Raw genomic sequence first — 16,204 nt, 5'->3', positions numbered from 1 at the left:
TAGCTAGAAACAACTCTGGACAACGCCAAGGGGTCTTTAAGCATCCTGCTTCTAGGCCACCAGCAGTTCCAGCATTCAAGACGGCTAAGAGAAATAACCTTTTCTCTAAAAAGCCTTCTTTTAATCCACGGTCAGGTCCTAATAGGCAGTCTTCCTATAACAGACCTTCTTTGTCACACAAGTCTTCTAATAAAGATTCTGGGAAAAAGGGCAAACCCAAGCCGGGACAGAGGAATTTCAAACCTTCTACCGGCAGGGGCGCACCTCCTGCTTATCAGCCCTAGGTCCCTTCCCTTTCTACCGCCACAACCTCCGATGCCGGAAATACCAGTCGGGGCCAGACTTTTCCACTTCTCAAATCGATGGCTTCAAATTACTTCAGACGCATGGGTTCATTCTCTTGTGACAAAAGGCCTGACTTTTCAATTCGAAAAAAGGCCTCCACTTTCTCGCGTCCCTATAGAGCTGGTATCTCGGCATCCACATATTCCAGAGTCCATTCTCGGGCTCTTGGAAAAACAGGCGGTAGAAAGGGTTCTAGATCCTTATTCTCCAGGATTTTACAGTCGTCTTTTTCTTGTTCAAAAGAAAAATGGTTCCTGGAGACCAGTAATAGATTTAAAAGTGTTCAACATGTATCTCCTCAAACCAACTTTCAAAATGGAGACTCCTTCTTTCATACGGGAATCCATCAAACCCCTGCACTGGGGGGTGTCTTTGGATCTGGAAGATGCTTACTTCCATGTTCCTATACATCCCAACTACCGAAAGTACTTGCGATTCGCCTTTCAAGGCCAAGTCTACCAGTTCCGGTCTATGCCTTTCGGGTTGGCGACAGCCCCACGAGTTTTTACCAAACTAATGTCGGCAGTCGGATCACACCTCAGAGTTCACGGGATTATTCTTCTTCAGTATTTCGACGACTGGCTCTTACACCAGCTCGATCGTCAATTGCTTCTGTACAACCTAGAATTCTCTTGGAAGGAGCTCCTCTCGTTAGGGCTCCTTCTCAATGCAGACAAATCAGACCTCATTCCTTCACAGGACTTTACGTTTGTGGGAATGAATTTCTTGACCCACATCAATCGGGTCAGAGTGTCTATTCAACGTATATCAGACCTTCTGATGAAGGTCAACTGGGTTTTGTCCCAATCTCATATAACAGCTCAAGAATTCCTCTCTCTCAACGGTATCCTGAGCTCAGTAGCAGACTTTGTGCAGTTGGGACGTCTCTTCCTACGTCCTCTTCAGCACTATCTCTCAGCTTGTTGGAAATGGTCTCCAGGCAATCTATTAACACAGATTCCAATCCTTCCCTCCTTAAGGTCTCATCTTCAGTGGTGGCTAGACGAGGAGACTCTGTTGGCAGGAGTACCCCTTCTTCCCCCGCAACCGTCATTATATCTAATAACGGATGCGAGCAAGGAAGGGTGGGGTGCTCACCTGGAACCTCTCAGTCTGATAATTTCAGGGTTGTGGTCTCATCAGGAATCTCACCTTCATATCAACAATCTAGAAATGCGAGCAGTATTTCTAGCTGTATCTCATTTCCAATCACATCTTCGAGACTCTTGTGTGATGGTGTCAACAGACAACACATCTGTGGTGGCTTACATCCAGGCACAGGGGGGAACACATTCTCAATCCCTGTATCTGGAAACCAGAAAATTACTTGTTCTTTGCAAAACACTCAACATTCATCTGCTGGCAAAATATATACCAGGTCGCCTCAACGCCCTGGCGGATGGTTTGTCACGCAAACACCAGTTACTTCCATCGGAGTGGACACTTCATCAAGAAGTGACCAACCAGATCTTTTTCAAGTTCGGTTATCCCCTGGTCGATCTATTTGCAACCAGACACAATCACAGACTTCCTCTGTATGTGAGTCCAGTTTACGATCCAGCAGCGTGGGCAATCGACGCGCTTTCGTTCGCATGGGACCAACTGGATGCTTACGCCTATCCCCCACCCATTCTAATTCCCCAAATATTGGGGAAAATCAGGGTGAGCTCTTGCAGGATACTCCTGATTGCCCCTTGGTGGCCCAGAAGATCTTGGTTCAACGATCTTCTCAGTCTCCTGTACGATTATCCCAGAAATCTTCCTCACAGGTCAGATCTTCTGTCTCAAAGCGGCAGACTACATGCGGACCCAAAAATGTTCCACTTACACGTCTGGCCGTTATCAGGCAATCTTTGCAGAAGAAATGTTTTTCTGTCAGGGCTTCAACCCTCGTTGCTTCGGCAAGGAGAAAATCCACCAGAGCAGTCTATGATGCTCGTTGGAAACTCTTCTCCAATTGGTGTTTTCGAGGGAAAATTAATCCCCTCAATCCCTCTGCTAGACGAATAGCGGATTTTCTCATTTATCTTTTTGATGATAAGAAACTTTCTCTTAGTTCCATCAAAGGATACAGATCTATGATTTCGCATACATTGGCTTTCACTAAGTCTTCACAAGTCTGTGCTGATCCAGCTATTTCAGAACTTGTTCGAGCTATGGAACTTAGTCGTCCTGTATCTCGTACACTTGCTCCTAAATGGGATTTAGCTTGTGTGCTTGGTTCCCTTATTAAAACTTCCTATGAACCTCTTGATCAGGCTTCATTACAATTCCTAACATGGAAGACCGTTTTCCTTCTTACTATGGCTTCAGCCAAACGGAGAAGTGAAATTCATGCTCTTTCTATCGAGGATAGTCATCTTCGTTTTGACTCTTCTGATGGTTCTGTTACATTGTTGTGTCAGTCAGGATTCCTTGCTAAAAATCAACTCCCCTCTATGGCTTCCAAACCCTTCAAAGTTCCAAGTCTATCTAGAACTTGTGGACATGAAGATGATGATAGACTCCTTTGCCCGGTTAGGGCTTTGAAGTTCTACCTTAAAAAGGTAAAGTCTATTCGAGGTTCTCGCAAGAGACTTTTCATTCCATTAAAAGGGGGGGGGGCGATGTGTCTGCGGCTTCTATTTCTCGTTGGATAGCCTCGACTATAAGGAAAGCTTATTCTTCTCTTTCATCGAGGGATTTATCCCTGTTTAAGATAAGACCGCATGAATTAAGAGCTCTTTCGGCTTCGTGGGCTTATATTAATCAGACCCCACTATCTGAAGTGCTTCAAGCTGCTTTCTGGAGGAATCCGACCACCTTCTCCTCTTTTTATCTTCGTTCTCTTGAGTGCCAACAAGACAATTTGTATAAGTTGGGTCCTCTTGTAGTGGCTCAAACTGTAGTTTCTTCTATGGCGTAAGTACACTGGTGCCATCCGAGAATTAAGTACTATACTGTACTAACAAAGATTATAAGAGGACTTGATTCTACTATCTCTGGCTGTAAACCCTCTATATGGGTTTTGCTGTGATGGGAAAAAATATGCGAACCTTCCCGCCGCAGCTGCAAAATCAGCTAGAGATAACAGGTAACGTATTTATGATATTAAAACAAATTTTCTTAAGTAAAATTCATTTTAATTATTAAATACTTACCTGTTATCGGTAAGTCCCACTGATGAGATGTGGTTCTTGATTTCCTGTTAGGTTGCATTGTACTATGTTTAACCTGATTTGGATTCTTATAGAGGTGGACGATTCCCAGCGCTTGAATATTTTCCGGATGAAATAACTCCCTTGGAAAGGGGTAAGCTAGAGATAACAGGTAAGTATTTAATAATTAAAATGAATTTTACTTAAGAAAATTTGTTTTAGGGAAGTCCCGTTCAGACAGAAAAGACCCAATGATGGAATCAGATGCCATGCAAAAATCAGCACCACATGGTAAGATTCATAAGCATTCGAAGTTTATTCGTGTATGACCCCGGTCATGAGATTATTGCATTGATTTCAATTTAATTATAATTTTCAGACACCTTAATTTTTGTCCCTAAATTTTCACACCTGTGATTTTGGAATATTTTTCGTTGCTAAATTTTCGGACACAAATTAAAAAAAATATAAGTGTCCGTAAACTTAGAGTAATTATGGTATGTGTATATTGTAAAATTATAAGCATGAAGATTGTGAGAAATTTGTCAGACTCTGCTTGATTGTTCCTGTGTTGGGCCTGATGTTTTCACTGTCCCATGGTTCCATTTCAGAAGATGAGGGGTCTGTGACTAGCATGACGTCTGCCATTGACCGACAGATGGAGGAGCTCAAAATGGATCTGGACCAGTGAGACTTTCTTATACAGTCTTAGTTTCATATATAAAGTTTCAATTCATAATCTGCACATTTTATTTATATTCTTATTATTCAGTATATTTATGCATATTTGCTCATATCAATATGTTATAGATGTTGCCAAATATATCAATCATATTTTCATAAGTCTGAACAAATATCAAATTATTGCACTTGGACATCCAATAGTGAGTGGTTAAACTATTTCTAACACCATAACAAATACATTTTGATTGTGATTTCCCAAAGAACACATTGTCTTGTTGATTATTTTAGATGAATGGAAATGTATGCTTTAACAAAAGCTTGGGATGTATTTTAATGTTTCTTGACAAACCCTTGATATATCTATAATGTGCAAGGTGTTTTGTATGTTATGCAAATGTGCATTAATTATGAGTTGTATGTAACCTACCATAACCCTTTCCCACTCACAAACGAATTGAAAATGGCTATATGCAACCAACATCAAACCAGAACAGCCTGCAAGTAACTTTCACGCTGTTCAGGTTTTTTGCTGTTTCTGCTCATCGGTAACTTAGGGTTGGAAATGAAGCCTTAAAAACATGAATCTAGTAAGAAAGATCTTTAATTTAATATGATTTTCTATCGGACTATGGACGCGTTAAAGCGTGTAAATAAGTGGTTATTGTAAAATCCTGCTGGTTCTACAGGAAGCTGACAAAGAAGGAGAAGTACAAGAACCTGTATTTCTCTGAGCGCCGTCACCGAGAGAGCCTTGAGTGCGAGCTTAGTGAGATGAACTCTGAGCTGGAGAGACTGAGGCAGCGCAACCCGGAACAGGCCACATATTCCGTGAAAATCATGGCTCTTGAGGTAGGGAACATAATGGCGTAGTATAAGAGGTATTAGTGTAGGGCTAACAAACCATTTTTTTTATGTTTAGTCTGCATGCAGAAAACTTGATAAGAGGCGTTTTGAATTTAATACTATCTTTAAATTTGGTAAGTCTAAACTGTAACTTAAGCATCCAAGGTCACACAAAGCACAAGTCCAAACTGTAAATTGAGCATCCAATAGGCAATTTCACAATACCTTGCCAAGTATGTTGACCATAAAGGTAGCTATTCTTATGAAATAATTGTATCAATAGGTAAAATGTCAAGGTCTCAACTAGAGGTATAAGGTAAGATTGAAGCATTCTACAGCTTGTGGAGACTGCATCGTAATTATTATACCCCCACAAATGAAGTTTAGGGGGGTATATAGGAGTGAGCTTGTCTGTCGGTCTGTCAGTCTGTCGGTTGGTCCGTATTAAGTGTCCGCTCTCTATTTCAAGTAGTTTTCATCCGATCTTCATCAAACTTGGTCAGAAGTTGTATCTACATGATGTTTAGGCCAAGTACGAACATAGGCCTTGTCGGGTCAAAAACTAGGTCACGGGGTCACTTAGTGAGTTTTAAACATTCAGCATGTTGTCCGCTCTCTATTTCAAGTAGTTTTCATCCGATCTTCACCACACATGGTCAGAAGTTGTATCTAGATGATCTTAAGGCCAAGTTCGAACAGGGGCCTTGCCGGGTCAAAAACTAGGTCACGGGGTCACTTAGTGCGTTTTTAATTATTCAGCATGTTGTCCGCTCACTAATTCAAGTAGTTTTCATCCGATCTTCACCAAACTTGGTCAAAAGTTGTATCTAGATGATCTTAAGGCCAAGTTTTAACATGGGCTTTGCCGGGAAAAAAACTAGGTCACGAGGTCACTTAGTACGTTTTACACATTGAGCATGGTGTCCGCTCTCTATTTCAAGTAGTTTAAATCCGATCTTCACCACACATGGTCAGAAGTTGTAACTAGATGATGTGTAAGTCAAGTTGGAAGATGGACCATGCCGGGTCAAAAACAAGGTCACGGGGTCACTTAGTGTGTTTTAAACCTCACCATGTTGTCCGCTCTCTAATTCAAGTAGTTTTTATCCAATCTTCACCAAAATTGGTCAGAAGTTGTATCTTGATAATGTCTAGAGCATGTTTGAATATGGGTCATGCCGGGTCAAAAACAAGGTCACGGGGTCACTTAGTGTGTTTTAAACATCACAATGTTGTCCGCCCTCTAATTCAAGTAGTTTTCATCCAATCTTCACCAAACTTGGTCAGAAGTTGTATCTAGATGATGTCTAGGTCAAGTTTGAATATGGGTCATGCTGGGTCAAAAACTAGGTCACGGGGTATCTTAGTGCATTTTAAACCTCACCATGTTGTCCGCTCTCTAATTCAAGTAGTTTTCATCCAATCCTCACTAAACTTGGTCACAAGTCTTATCTAAATGATCTCTAGGACAAGTTTGAACATGGGCCATTCCGGGCCTAAAACTAGGTCATGGGGTCACTTTTTTTAACATTCAGCATGGTGTCCGCTCTCTAATTCAAGTAGTTTACATCCGATCTTCGCCAAACTTGGTCAGAAGTTGTATGGTTATGATCTTAAGGCCAAGTTAGAACATGGGCCTTTCTGGGTCAAAAACTAGGTCAAGGGGTCACTTAGTGCGTTTTAAAAATTTAGCATGGTGTCCGCTGTTTTTTGTGAAGATGACATGCAAAATATTATGTGTCAATGCGGCATGTGGGGGTATTTGTCACGTCTGTGACAAAGCTCTAGTTCAGCATTGAAGGTTAAGATAACTTGCCACATGTTGCTTGTGCCATAGAACTTAAAACAACTGGACTGATGCAAGTCGTCATGCCACCATACTAACATTATATTATATATAGATTTATAACATTCCCAAATAGTTTTCAAATGGCTTTTGTTTTTTGGTCCGCTGTTGACTGCTGCATTTATCTTGATTTCTGTTTTTCAATTTACAGAAATGTGTGCAGAGCAAAGATGCAGAGATAGAACAGTTGAATCAGAAACTGAGAGCATTAGTTCAAGGCAGACATGTAAGCACCAGCAACATTCAACGTAGTCTAGAGATTAAAATAATGTACTCTTAAATCATTCCTATTTGTTTTGTTCAAGTTGACTAAAAACAAATATCCAACTTTCGTTGGATTTATTTTATACAGTATTGCGCTGTCATGGAGAAGATTAGCTTTTGAGCAATGAGTAATGTTAGTTTTAGATAAATATTTCAACTGTTCTGGGATAACAGTTATTAATGCATGCACATAAAGTGTCATCATAGGTGAGCCTATGTACTCACAGCCAAATCAGGCACGACGCTTTCCGCTAAGACTAGATTTTGTTAAAGAGACTTCAGTAATTATCTCTTCTAGAACAACTTGACATAAAAAGTTGGTGATTTATTTTGGTGTTTACAGAATAACATGCCCAAGACGGAACATACTAAATACGATATCAATTACACTAATACTGTGTTCACATTATTTGTATCAATCAATAGCGTGAAGGAGCTGGGCCCCTTGTGAGATACAACTTTACACAAATAACTGGACTGATACATGTTCTGGAAACGGCAACAACATTTTTTTCTATATTTGCTTATACAAGTATTGAAGTTGACTGTTTTTATGTGGTTTTTATTTGTTGGTTTTACCCAACTAGACTAAAAAAAATCAACATTGTAAGGTTTTATTAAAGTAATCATAGCATAAGTTGGATACAAATTTCTCTGTTCTTGGCATATATTTGCTATGAAGGCTAGAATCTGTTGAACTATTTAATAACTTTTGCTGATATTGGACTGTGAAAATTCACCAAGGATCATAAAATGTTTTTGGGTTCGAAAAAACTAAACAACTGGACCCAGGGACCAAATTTCTCACCATGTTCCTTCTATTGCAGGATGAGAGTGGGGCCAGCATGTCAGGGGGCAGATCCCCAATGGGCCCCCCAGCACACTGCTACCCCTTGGCGTACCCCTACCCTTCACAGCCATACCCCCTGAATGTACCCCTAAAGTACCCGGGTGTGCCCCAAAAGTACCCCCAGTACCCTTTACAGCAGGCCCCATACCCCCTACAACAGGCGTGTGTGGCCCCCATTGTGTACCCAGGGCAGGCACAGTACACACAGGTGAGTTTTAACATAGCCTAAATTGTTGGCTACTTATTAACAGCGAAAGAAGATGTCATAGTGAAAGCCATCTCCAAAGTGGCATGATGGGTGTATTTTAGATAATGCAGTGACAGTTTCAGTTATGTATTGATGAGTCAAGTCCTCATTTTTATGTCCCCCACTATAGTAGTGGGGGACATATTGTTTTTGCCCTGTCTGTTGGTTGGTTGGTCTGTTGGTTGGTCTGTTGGTTGGTTTGCGCCAACTTTAACATTTGCAATAACTTTTGCAATATTAATGATAGCAACTTGATATTTGGCATGCATATGTATCTCATGGAGCAGCACATTTTGAGTGGTGAAAGGTCAAGGTCATCCTTCAAGGTCAAAGGTCAAATATATGGGTCAAAATCGCTCATTTAATGTACACTTTTGCAGTATTTCAATATTCAAGATAGCAACTTGATATTTGACATGCATGTGTATCTCATGGAGCTGCACATTTGAGTGGTGAAATGTCAAGGTCATCCTTCAAGGTCAGAGGTCAAATATATGTGGCCAAAATCGCTCATTTTATGAGTTCTTTTGCAATATTGAAGATAGCAACTTGATATTTGGCATGCATGTGTATCTCATGGAGCTGAACATTTTGAGTGGTGAAAGGTCAAGGTCAAGGTCATCCTTCAAGGTCAGATATATGGGTCAAAATTGCTCATGTAATGTCACTTCTGCAATATTGAAGCTAGCAATTTTATATTTGAAATGCATGTGTATCTCATGGAGCTGCACATTTTGAGTGGTGAAGGGTCAAGGTCATTCTTCAAGGTCAAACGTCATATAGGGGGACATTGTGTTTCACAAACACATCTTGTTTCTTCTGTTGTATTAGAACCCATTTGCTGAAAACTTTAATTACCCATTAAGTTACCAGTAACAGGTTTAAATGAACAATTAAATCAAGAATTGCTTTACATAAACATTATCATGAAGTTATTCAACACTTTATGTCTGTGCTTGGATACCTTGTAATATGGTACATCCACTGCAATTGCATGTATATGTTTGCTCCCAATATTAACCCTACTTCGATTATATAATGCACTTTACAGGCAGTAATTTAACTTGCCATTAACATTTCAAGAAACTGGTTTATATGAACATTGTTCTGAGAAAACTGGGCTTAATGTATACGTTAAGTGTCATCTCAGATTAGCCTGTACAGTCTGCACAGGCTAGCCTTATACAGGACAACACTCTGCTAATAAGGAATTTTTTGTTTTAATTTGTTTTTAATCCCTATCTTTTAAAGGATTAACCAGAAAGTGAATCCCTGATTTCTTCTTTGTTTTTATCTTGTCACTTCATCTTACCCAAGCAGACCCCATTGGTGTACCCCGGACAGGCCCCTCCCATCCCCCCTCGGGACCTGAAGCCCTTTCCGCTGGAGCCTTGCAGACCCCTGGCCCCGGAGTTTGGGGTGGAGGGCTGTAAGGGGGCAGGTCCAGTGGAGACTGGGATACTGCGCCCACTTCCTGCGCCATTGGAGCCCGAGCGGACCCCAGCTGCAAAACTGGCCGCTGTGAAATCAGCATCTGTGCTGGATGGTAGGTTTATGAATAATAAAGTGGTTTGAGCACCAATATCTTTTTTGTGTGCAAATTTTATTAAATTTCTTGAAAATGTTTTATATGAAATATTATGGTTTTGTATTGTTAAATATTTATGTTTTGTATTAACTGTTGTATGTATATGTTTCTATGTAAATTTTAGGATTATTGAGGTTTCTTCTACATCATACGTACTTTGATGTGAGATATGATATAAAAATGTACAAGGTATATCATTGTTGGCCTGTGTTTAGCTTTTTTGTTTATAACTTATATCGCCTTTAAAAAAAGTATCAAATAATTTTGTTCTTTTGTAGAATTTGATCCCCCCTGTCAGAGAATTGAAATGCATAAAACTGAACAGAAGGAAGCTTCCGAAGACAGGTGAGATTTTGTTATGTATTTGTTGTAAATACTATAATGTTTATTTGATTTAAATAGAAGAAAAACATATGTTTATTAATTTCCTGGCTCAGAAATAGCATTTCAGTTAAAACGTGGTTATCATTTTTTATTGTTATTAGTAAGAACTATTGCCAAATTAAATTGTCTTGAATGTGACATTTTGACGTTGTGTGCAAAAAGTTAAAATGTGCAGTTTAACCTGGAAATGTGTCTGTTGCATGTTCACATGCTGTTTAATATGTTTGTAAAGTTTCAGCCCTCTGGCAGCAATCATTTTTATTTCTTAAGCCATACAGAATTTGAAAACTTTTTTTTGCAAAAAAAATAGCCTTAACTCTGGTTGTATTAAAATATCATAACTGAAATATTGAGGTGCACAGCTTCATTTGATAGTTAATATGCTTTCAATCTGTAGTACTGTTTTGGTAAAAAGCAACCAAAGTTATTCGAATAACAATCAGGACAATATTTCCTGTGTATTGTGTGTTATTGCCTGTGTGTTGTAATCTGCAGATTCTTTGACGCCCAGGGTGTGCCCATGAAGATCTGCACAGAGTGTCAACAGACATTCCCAGCAGACATCCCTGAGGACGTGTTCCTGGAACACCAGGTCAGGTCACAGCGTCATACACCCATTTTGAGCCATGTCATGCAAAAATGAGTCTGCACAATTTGCGACCAGCGTAGCTCCTTTCATGTGCATGTGCATTCGCCCAGTCTGGCCAGGAACAACTGTGTTCACTATAAAATCACGCAACTTCTCGTATTCTCCTTCGCTCCTGACAAGACTGTGTCTTTTCAGCCTGGTCTGAATGTTTGCTTGCCACATATTGCATAAAATCCATTTAGCCACCAGATAGGTAAAGTAACCAAGATACTCATAAAAAAAAAACAACTTCAACCACTTTGCTTGGGAAAACTGATCCATATCCAACACTTTAACTACTAAAAAAGTAAAGTTAAATGTGCATAACACTATTCGACAACAACAATTCGTAATTTATGGGGACTTGTTGTTAATACATGTACAGTATCCTTCTAAATGCTTAAGTGACCGCTTTTTATGCCCCCGAAGGAGGGCATATAGTGATCGCACTGTCAGTCTGTCCGTCCTTCTGTCCGTCACACTTTGCATTTAGGTTTTGAAAAATGCTCATAACTTCTATTTTCATCAGATATCACATTCGTATTTGGTATGCATGTGTATGTAGACAAGGCCTTTCCAAACGCACACAAAGTTTGACCCTTTTGACCATGACCTTGTACTTTGGGTCCGCATTTAGGTTTCGAAAAAGGTGTTTAGGTTTCGAAAAATGCTCATTATTTCTTTCAAAGCGTTTGATGGGGACATATGTCATCCTATGGAGACAGCTCTTGTTTATTTGAGAAATCATATTAATTCTCAAATTAAATGCTATATATTAAATGCAAATGCTTAAATGGACATATTTGATAACCAAACACAAGCGTTTAAGGTTGCCCTTCCAGTGAATATTTCCTTTTTAGTAATAAACGTGTCAATATAGAGCACAAACAAAGTACATGTATACTATATCTGTATTATACTGTCCATAATTTACCCTTCGGGTGTCACACTTTGCCATACTGTGCCCACAGTGCAAAATGACAGTATTATACAGTCCATTATTTACCATCCAGGTGTCACCCTTTGCCATGCTGTGCCCACAGTCTGTATTAAGGTGTCCATAATTTACCCTCCAGGTGTCACACTTTGCCCTACTGTGCCCACAGTCTGTATTATAGAGTCCATAAAATACCCTTCAGGTGTCACACTTTGTCATACTGTGCCTACAGTCTGTATTATACAATCCATAATTTACCCTTCAGGTGTCACACTTTGTCATACTGTGCCCACAGTCTGTATTATACGGTCCAAAATTTACCATTCAGGTGTCACACTTTGCCATACTGTAGCAACAGTCTGTATTTTAGAGTCCATAATTTACCTTCCAGCTGTCACACTTTGTCATACTGTGCCCACAGCCTGTATTATGCAGGTGTCACACTTTGCCATACTGTGCCCACAGTCTGTATTATACAGTCAATAATTTACCCTGCAGGTGCACCACTTTACCATAATGTGCCCACAGTCTGTATTATTGGGTCCATAATTTACACTTCAGGTGTCACACTTTGCCATGCTAAGCCCACAGTCTGTATTATTGAGTCCATAATTTACCCTCCAGGTGTCACACTTTGCCATACTAAGCCCGCAGTCTGTATTATAGAGTCCATAACTTACCCTGCAGGTGTCACACTTTGCCATTCTGTGCCCACAGTCTGTATTATGCAGTCCATTATTTACCCTTCAGGTGTCACACTTTGCCATACTGTGCCCATAGTCACATAGTCTGTATTATAGAGACCATAATTTACCCTGCAGGTGTCACACTTTGCCATACTGTGCCCACAGTCTGTATTATACAGTCCATTATTTACCCTTCAGGTGTCACACTTTGCCATACTGTGCCTAGTATGTATTATAGAGTCCATAATTAACCCTTCAGGTGTCACACTTTGCCATGCTGTGCCCACAGTGCAAAATGACCAAGCCAGACGACATGTCTGAACATGACTTTAACAAACACGTCAACAGCCACTTTGATCAACCAATCAACCATCTTGCCAGAGAGATGCATGGTGGATTGGAATTTGACTAAACATGGGATAGCGATGGATTGAACATTTTAAAAATATATTTTAAACATGGCAAAATATGACCTTGTTTTGGGATCAACTATTGTCTGGTCTGTGTTTCAAGAGTTTCAAGGGGTTACTTCTGAATTTAGAGTTAAAGATGAATGTTTATATAATTGTGACTGAAATATTGACTTTTTTTGTTATCTTTTGTGAAACAGTTAATGTTGTTTATTTTTTATATGTAATATGATTCATTCATGGGTAAACATGTACCTATAATGTCTAATTAATGCAATTAATTAGCTAGAAGATTTTATTGACATCTGTGAATTTTCTTGAAAAATTGTGTTTGTTTATCTATTCTTATGATGCTTGGATTCAAACTATTCTGTAAACAAACGAAATAAGTGAACATAAGAATTTCTTGTTTAGAAAAGATTTTTAGCCATGTTAATTTATTATGAAGTAATAAATGTGATAATTTTATATATTCATATGTGGTTTTATTGTCGATGTATGTTTTTTTGTTTTTTTTTACACTAGTTTAAGACAAACATGATATGATGTTAATCATGTACATAATGGTTCTTTGATATAACCTGTTTTTATTATGACTGTACTTTAATTAAAACAATTTTATAAATGATTGATATTTTTTGTGATTCGTGTTTTGGTTTTTGCTTTCATATAAAATATACTATTTGTTGGCTGTTAATTGCGATGTAACTTTAATGTTAGAAAATATATCAATTGCTTTTATATGCATATATCTTTGTCAACAGACATAAAACAGGTGTTTCTTGCTAGCAGATAAATTTATATTTACATCTTTGGTCGAAATCAAGTTATGTTGGTATTGAGTGGATACCCCAGTATAATAACAGAAGGAGCATCCTTTTTCAATATTTCAAAATTTAAATTTCATCAAAATTTAAATTTCATAATATGATTGTGTCTTACAATATTTAATCAGATATGATCCAGATTGTTAACTTACTGGTATCTACCTGCTTTAATGATCAGATTAACCTTGTTTTGCTTTCGTCTTGGTTGGTCGTAATCTCCTTGCATTTAATATGTCTTTATTTAATTCAGGGGAACAAAAAAACACATTTTAATTATATAAATTTACTCATAATAATTGTATGGAGTACTAGTATTCATTTGTAACTGGCTTTGGATTCATTTTGACAAATCAGGCAGATTGGGTTTTCCTAGCTGGAGTTAAACTTCAATTTGAATGGAACTTGTTATAGCGGTATGTTTTGTTATTTCCAAGCACGTTCAATAGCAATAAGACAGAAACACAATGGGTGATTAAAATCACTGTATCTTAGATAGAAATGAGAAACAGCATCAAGTTTCCTAATTTTACTTAAAATAAAGGATTTCCACAAACTAAATTGACATGTGTACATGTGTTCAAACTCCGCAGTCCCATACCAATAATATATTTAAGTCTTCCATAAGGCTTTAAATAATTTAAAATTGTAGGGTTGATAAATTAGTTTCCCGGTGATGAATTATATTCCATTCAGCTCTATAATCAGGAAAGTAAATATGGTTGAAGCTTAATAGAGTTTGCTTTATGTGGCATATTACTGACTTCTAACACATGGGTACTGTTGATCCTGTGATTTTAGTCTGCCATACATTATACAGTTAAAAATGAAAATTCTGTGCATGTTTTTAGGAATTGACACAGACATCATTATACTTGTGGTTGTTCTTTTTTAACTGTACTAAATGGATATGGGTCTAAAATTTGAAGAAAAGTATATCTGTACTACATTTATGTACTGTACAAAGGAAATTGCATAGCATTAAAAATGCTTCCCATGCAGAAACATCTCTGATACAAGAACAAGCAATCATATTTCCCTACACACGGACAAAATACTTGGGCATACGCAGGTGGCCTATGGTATTATACTTTGGTTATTGGATTGGATGTGTGGCAACATAAAATTACTGTGTCTGCAGAACCTATACAGTTAATGCACTTTTTGTTGTTTATATTCTTGTTTATTTCTTAGTTACTGCATATATTTTGTTCTTTGATATTTTCTGGTTATCTTCATATGATCTTTATGATTTATTACTATAAATTTGTTTTGTTTTTTTGTACTTTAATCAATGGACATGATGTTTTTGCTTATGTAGGTTGTCGTTGATTTTGTGTAAGTTTATTTTGTGACACCTGTATAGAGGTAAGCTTTGACAATGACAGCAATTTCTTCGATTCGTTTGGACAAATAAAGTATTTTTTTAGGAATTTGTTAAGAAGTGTAAGCAGATGGTTACATTTGTGTTTAAGCTAAAACTATACTTGTCATGGGGATGTATGCTTATTTTATGCACCTTTTTGATTTGCTTGATTTATGTATAATAAAAATATTCATGTGCTAGATGAAATGTTAAATGAATTCTAAAAAATGTTTTCATTTATGTTTGCACTTTTTATATTAACATATTGTATTTCACTTATTTCTCATTAGACAAAGTTTTGTCTTGTAGTGACAGACTAAGTTGTTCTTGTATTATTGTCGATTGCTTTGTTGTTATTAATGGCACATTTGCAATGCGAGGTTTGCTTAAGTACAGGATTCCTCAGCAGTGATTTCATTCCACTAATTGGTCTGTTAGACAAAAAATCGAAATGTTAGATGATACATGGAATTGTGTTTGTACGCTCGTGCATCGAAAAAAAGCCCATACTAATGTGATTATAAATTGTGTATTCAAAGATGGAAAAAGACATTTAAATTATGCAGGGAAACACAATAATATTTAATAAATCAATTAGCTATTGTTTCTTTTTTTGATCATTTATTGGTGTTATATAACTCTGAAGTCAACAGGTACAAATATTATATGTTATTATTATTGCACATTTTAAAATGTTCAAATCAATTTACCTTTTATTTTATTTTTTAAATAGCAATATTGTCCTGGATAGAGTTACGTGTCACTATATTTGTTGGAAGATTGTGCATACATGTTGTCAACAGTTCGTAGTATTCAACAAGCAAAGGTTTTGAATTTGTTTTAAGAATAATTGTGATTTATGATTACTTTTTCTCGTTTTAAATCAACTAATTTTTGCAATATTTGTTGATGAATGAAGTCTGACTGAAAACTATGGTGTTTGTTTTCATTCCCTTTGTTTATTTTTAAGATTGAAAGTTTTTATTTTACTTATTGTTGACCCTTGTTCCGGTAAATGTCAATCCATGATTTAACCGACAGTGTGTGCAAAGTACTGCAGACATCAGACTTATTCTATGTTAGATAAATGACAGGTTGTAAATAAATCCATGTCTCAAATTATATTTGCAGTGATTTGACATACACTGATTGGCATGTTGCAAAT

The 16,204-nt window shown here is 37.7% G+C and overlaps 1 protein-coding gene across 7 annotated transcripts in view; it reads left to right on the top strand.

Annotated features, from left to right (window-relative positions):
- LOC127859323 (tax1-binding protein 1 homolog) overlaps window positions 1-15,970 on the top strand; it is a 51,722-nt gene extending 35,752 nt beyond the window's left edge. For 4 of the 7 annotated variants that reach the window (XM_052396649.1, XM_052396650.1, XM_052396646.1 and 1 more), the window contains exons 13-21: window positions 3,705-3,773; window positions 4,094-4,169; window positions 4,853-5,015; window positions 7,007-7,081; window positions 7,947-8,177; window positions 9,534-9,762; window positions 10,083-10,149; window positions 10,684-10,780; window positions 12,699-15,970. In XM_052396649.1, the coding sequence (XP_052252609.1) occupies window positions 3,705-3,773; window positions 4,094-4,169; window positions 4,853-5,015; window positions 7,007-7,081; window positions 7,947-8,177; window positions 9,534-9,762; window positions 10,083-10,149; window positions 10,684-10,780; window positions 12,699-12,851 (1,160 nt within the window). In that variant the 3' untranslated portion in view covers window positions 12,852-15,970. Of the gene's footprint in view, window positions 1-3,704; window positions 3,774-4,093; window positions 4,170-4,852; window positions 5,016-7,006; window positions 7,082-7,946; window positions 8,178-9,533; window positions 9,763-10,082; window positions 10,150-10,683; window positions 10,781-11,892; window positions 11,950-12,698 lie in introns of those variants that run through there. The other 3 variants (XM_052396648.1, XM_052396647.1, XM_052396651.1) reach the window with 3 other exon arrangements.
- Window positions 15,971-16,204: the final 234 nt, after the last annotated feature.

Source organism: Dreissena polymorpha, chromosome 15, assembly GCF_020536995.1.
Source record: "Dreissena polymorpha isolate Duluth1 chromosome 15, UMN_Dpol_1.0, whole genome shotgun sequence".
Taxonomy (NCBI): Eukaryota; Metazoa; Mollusca; class Bivalvia; order Myida; family Dreissenidae; genus Dreissena; species Dreissena polymorpha.
This window is presented reverse-complemented; position numbering and strand designations above follow the sequence as displayed.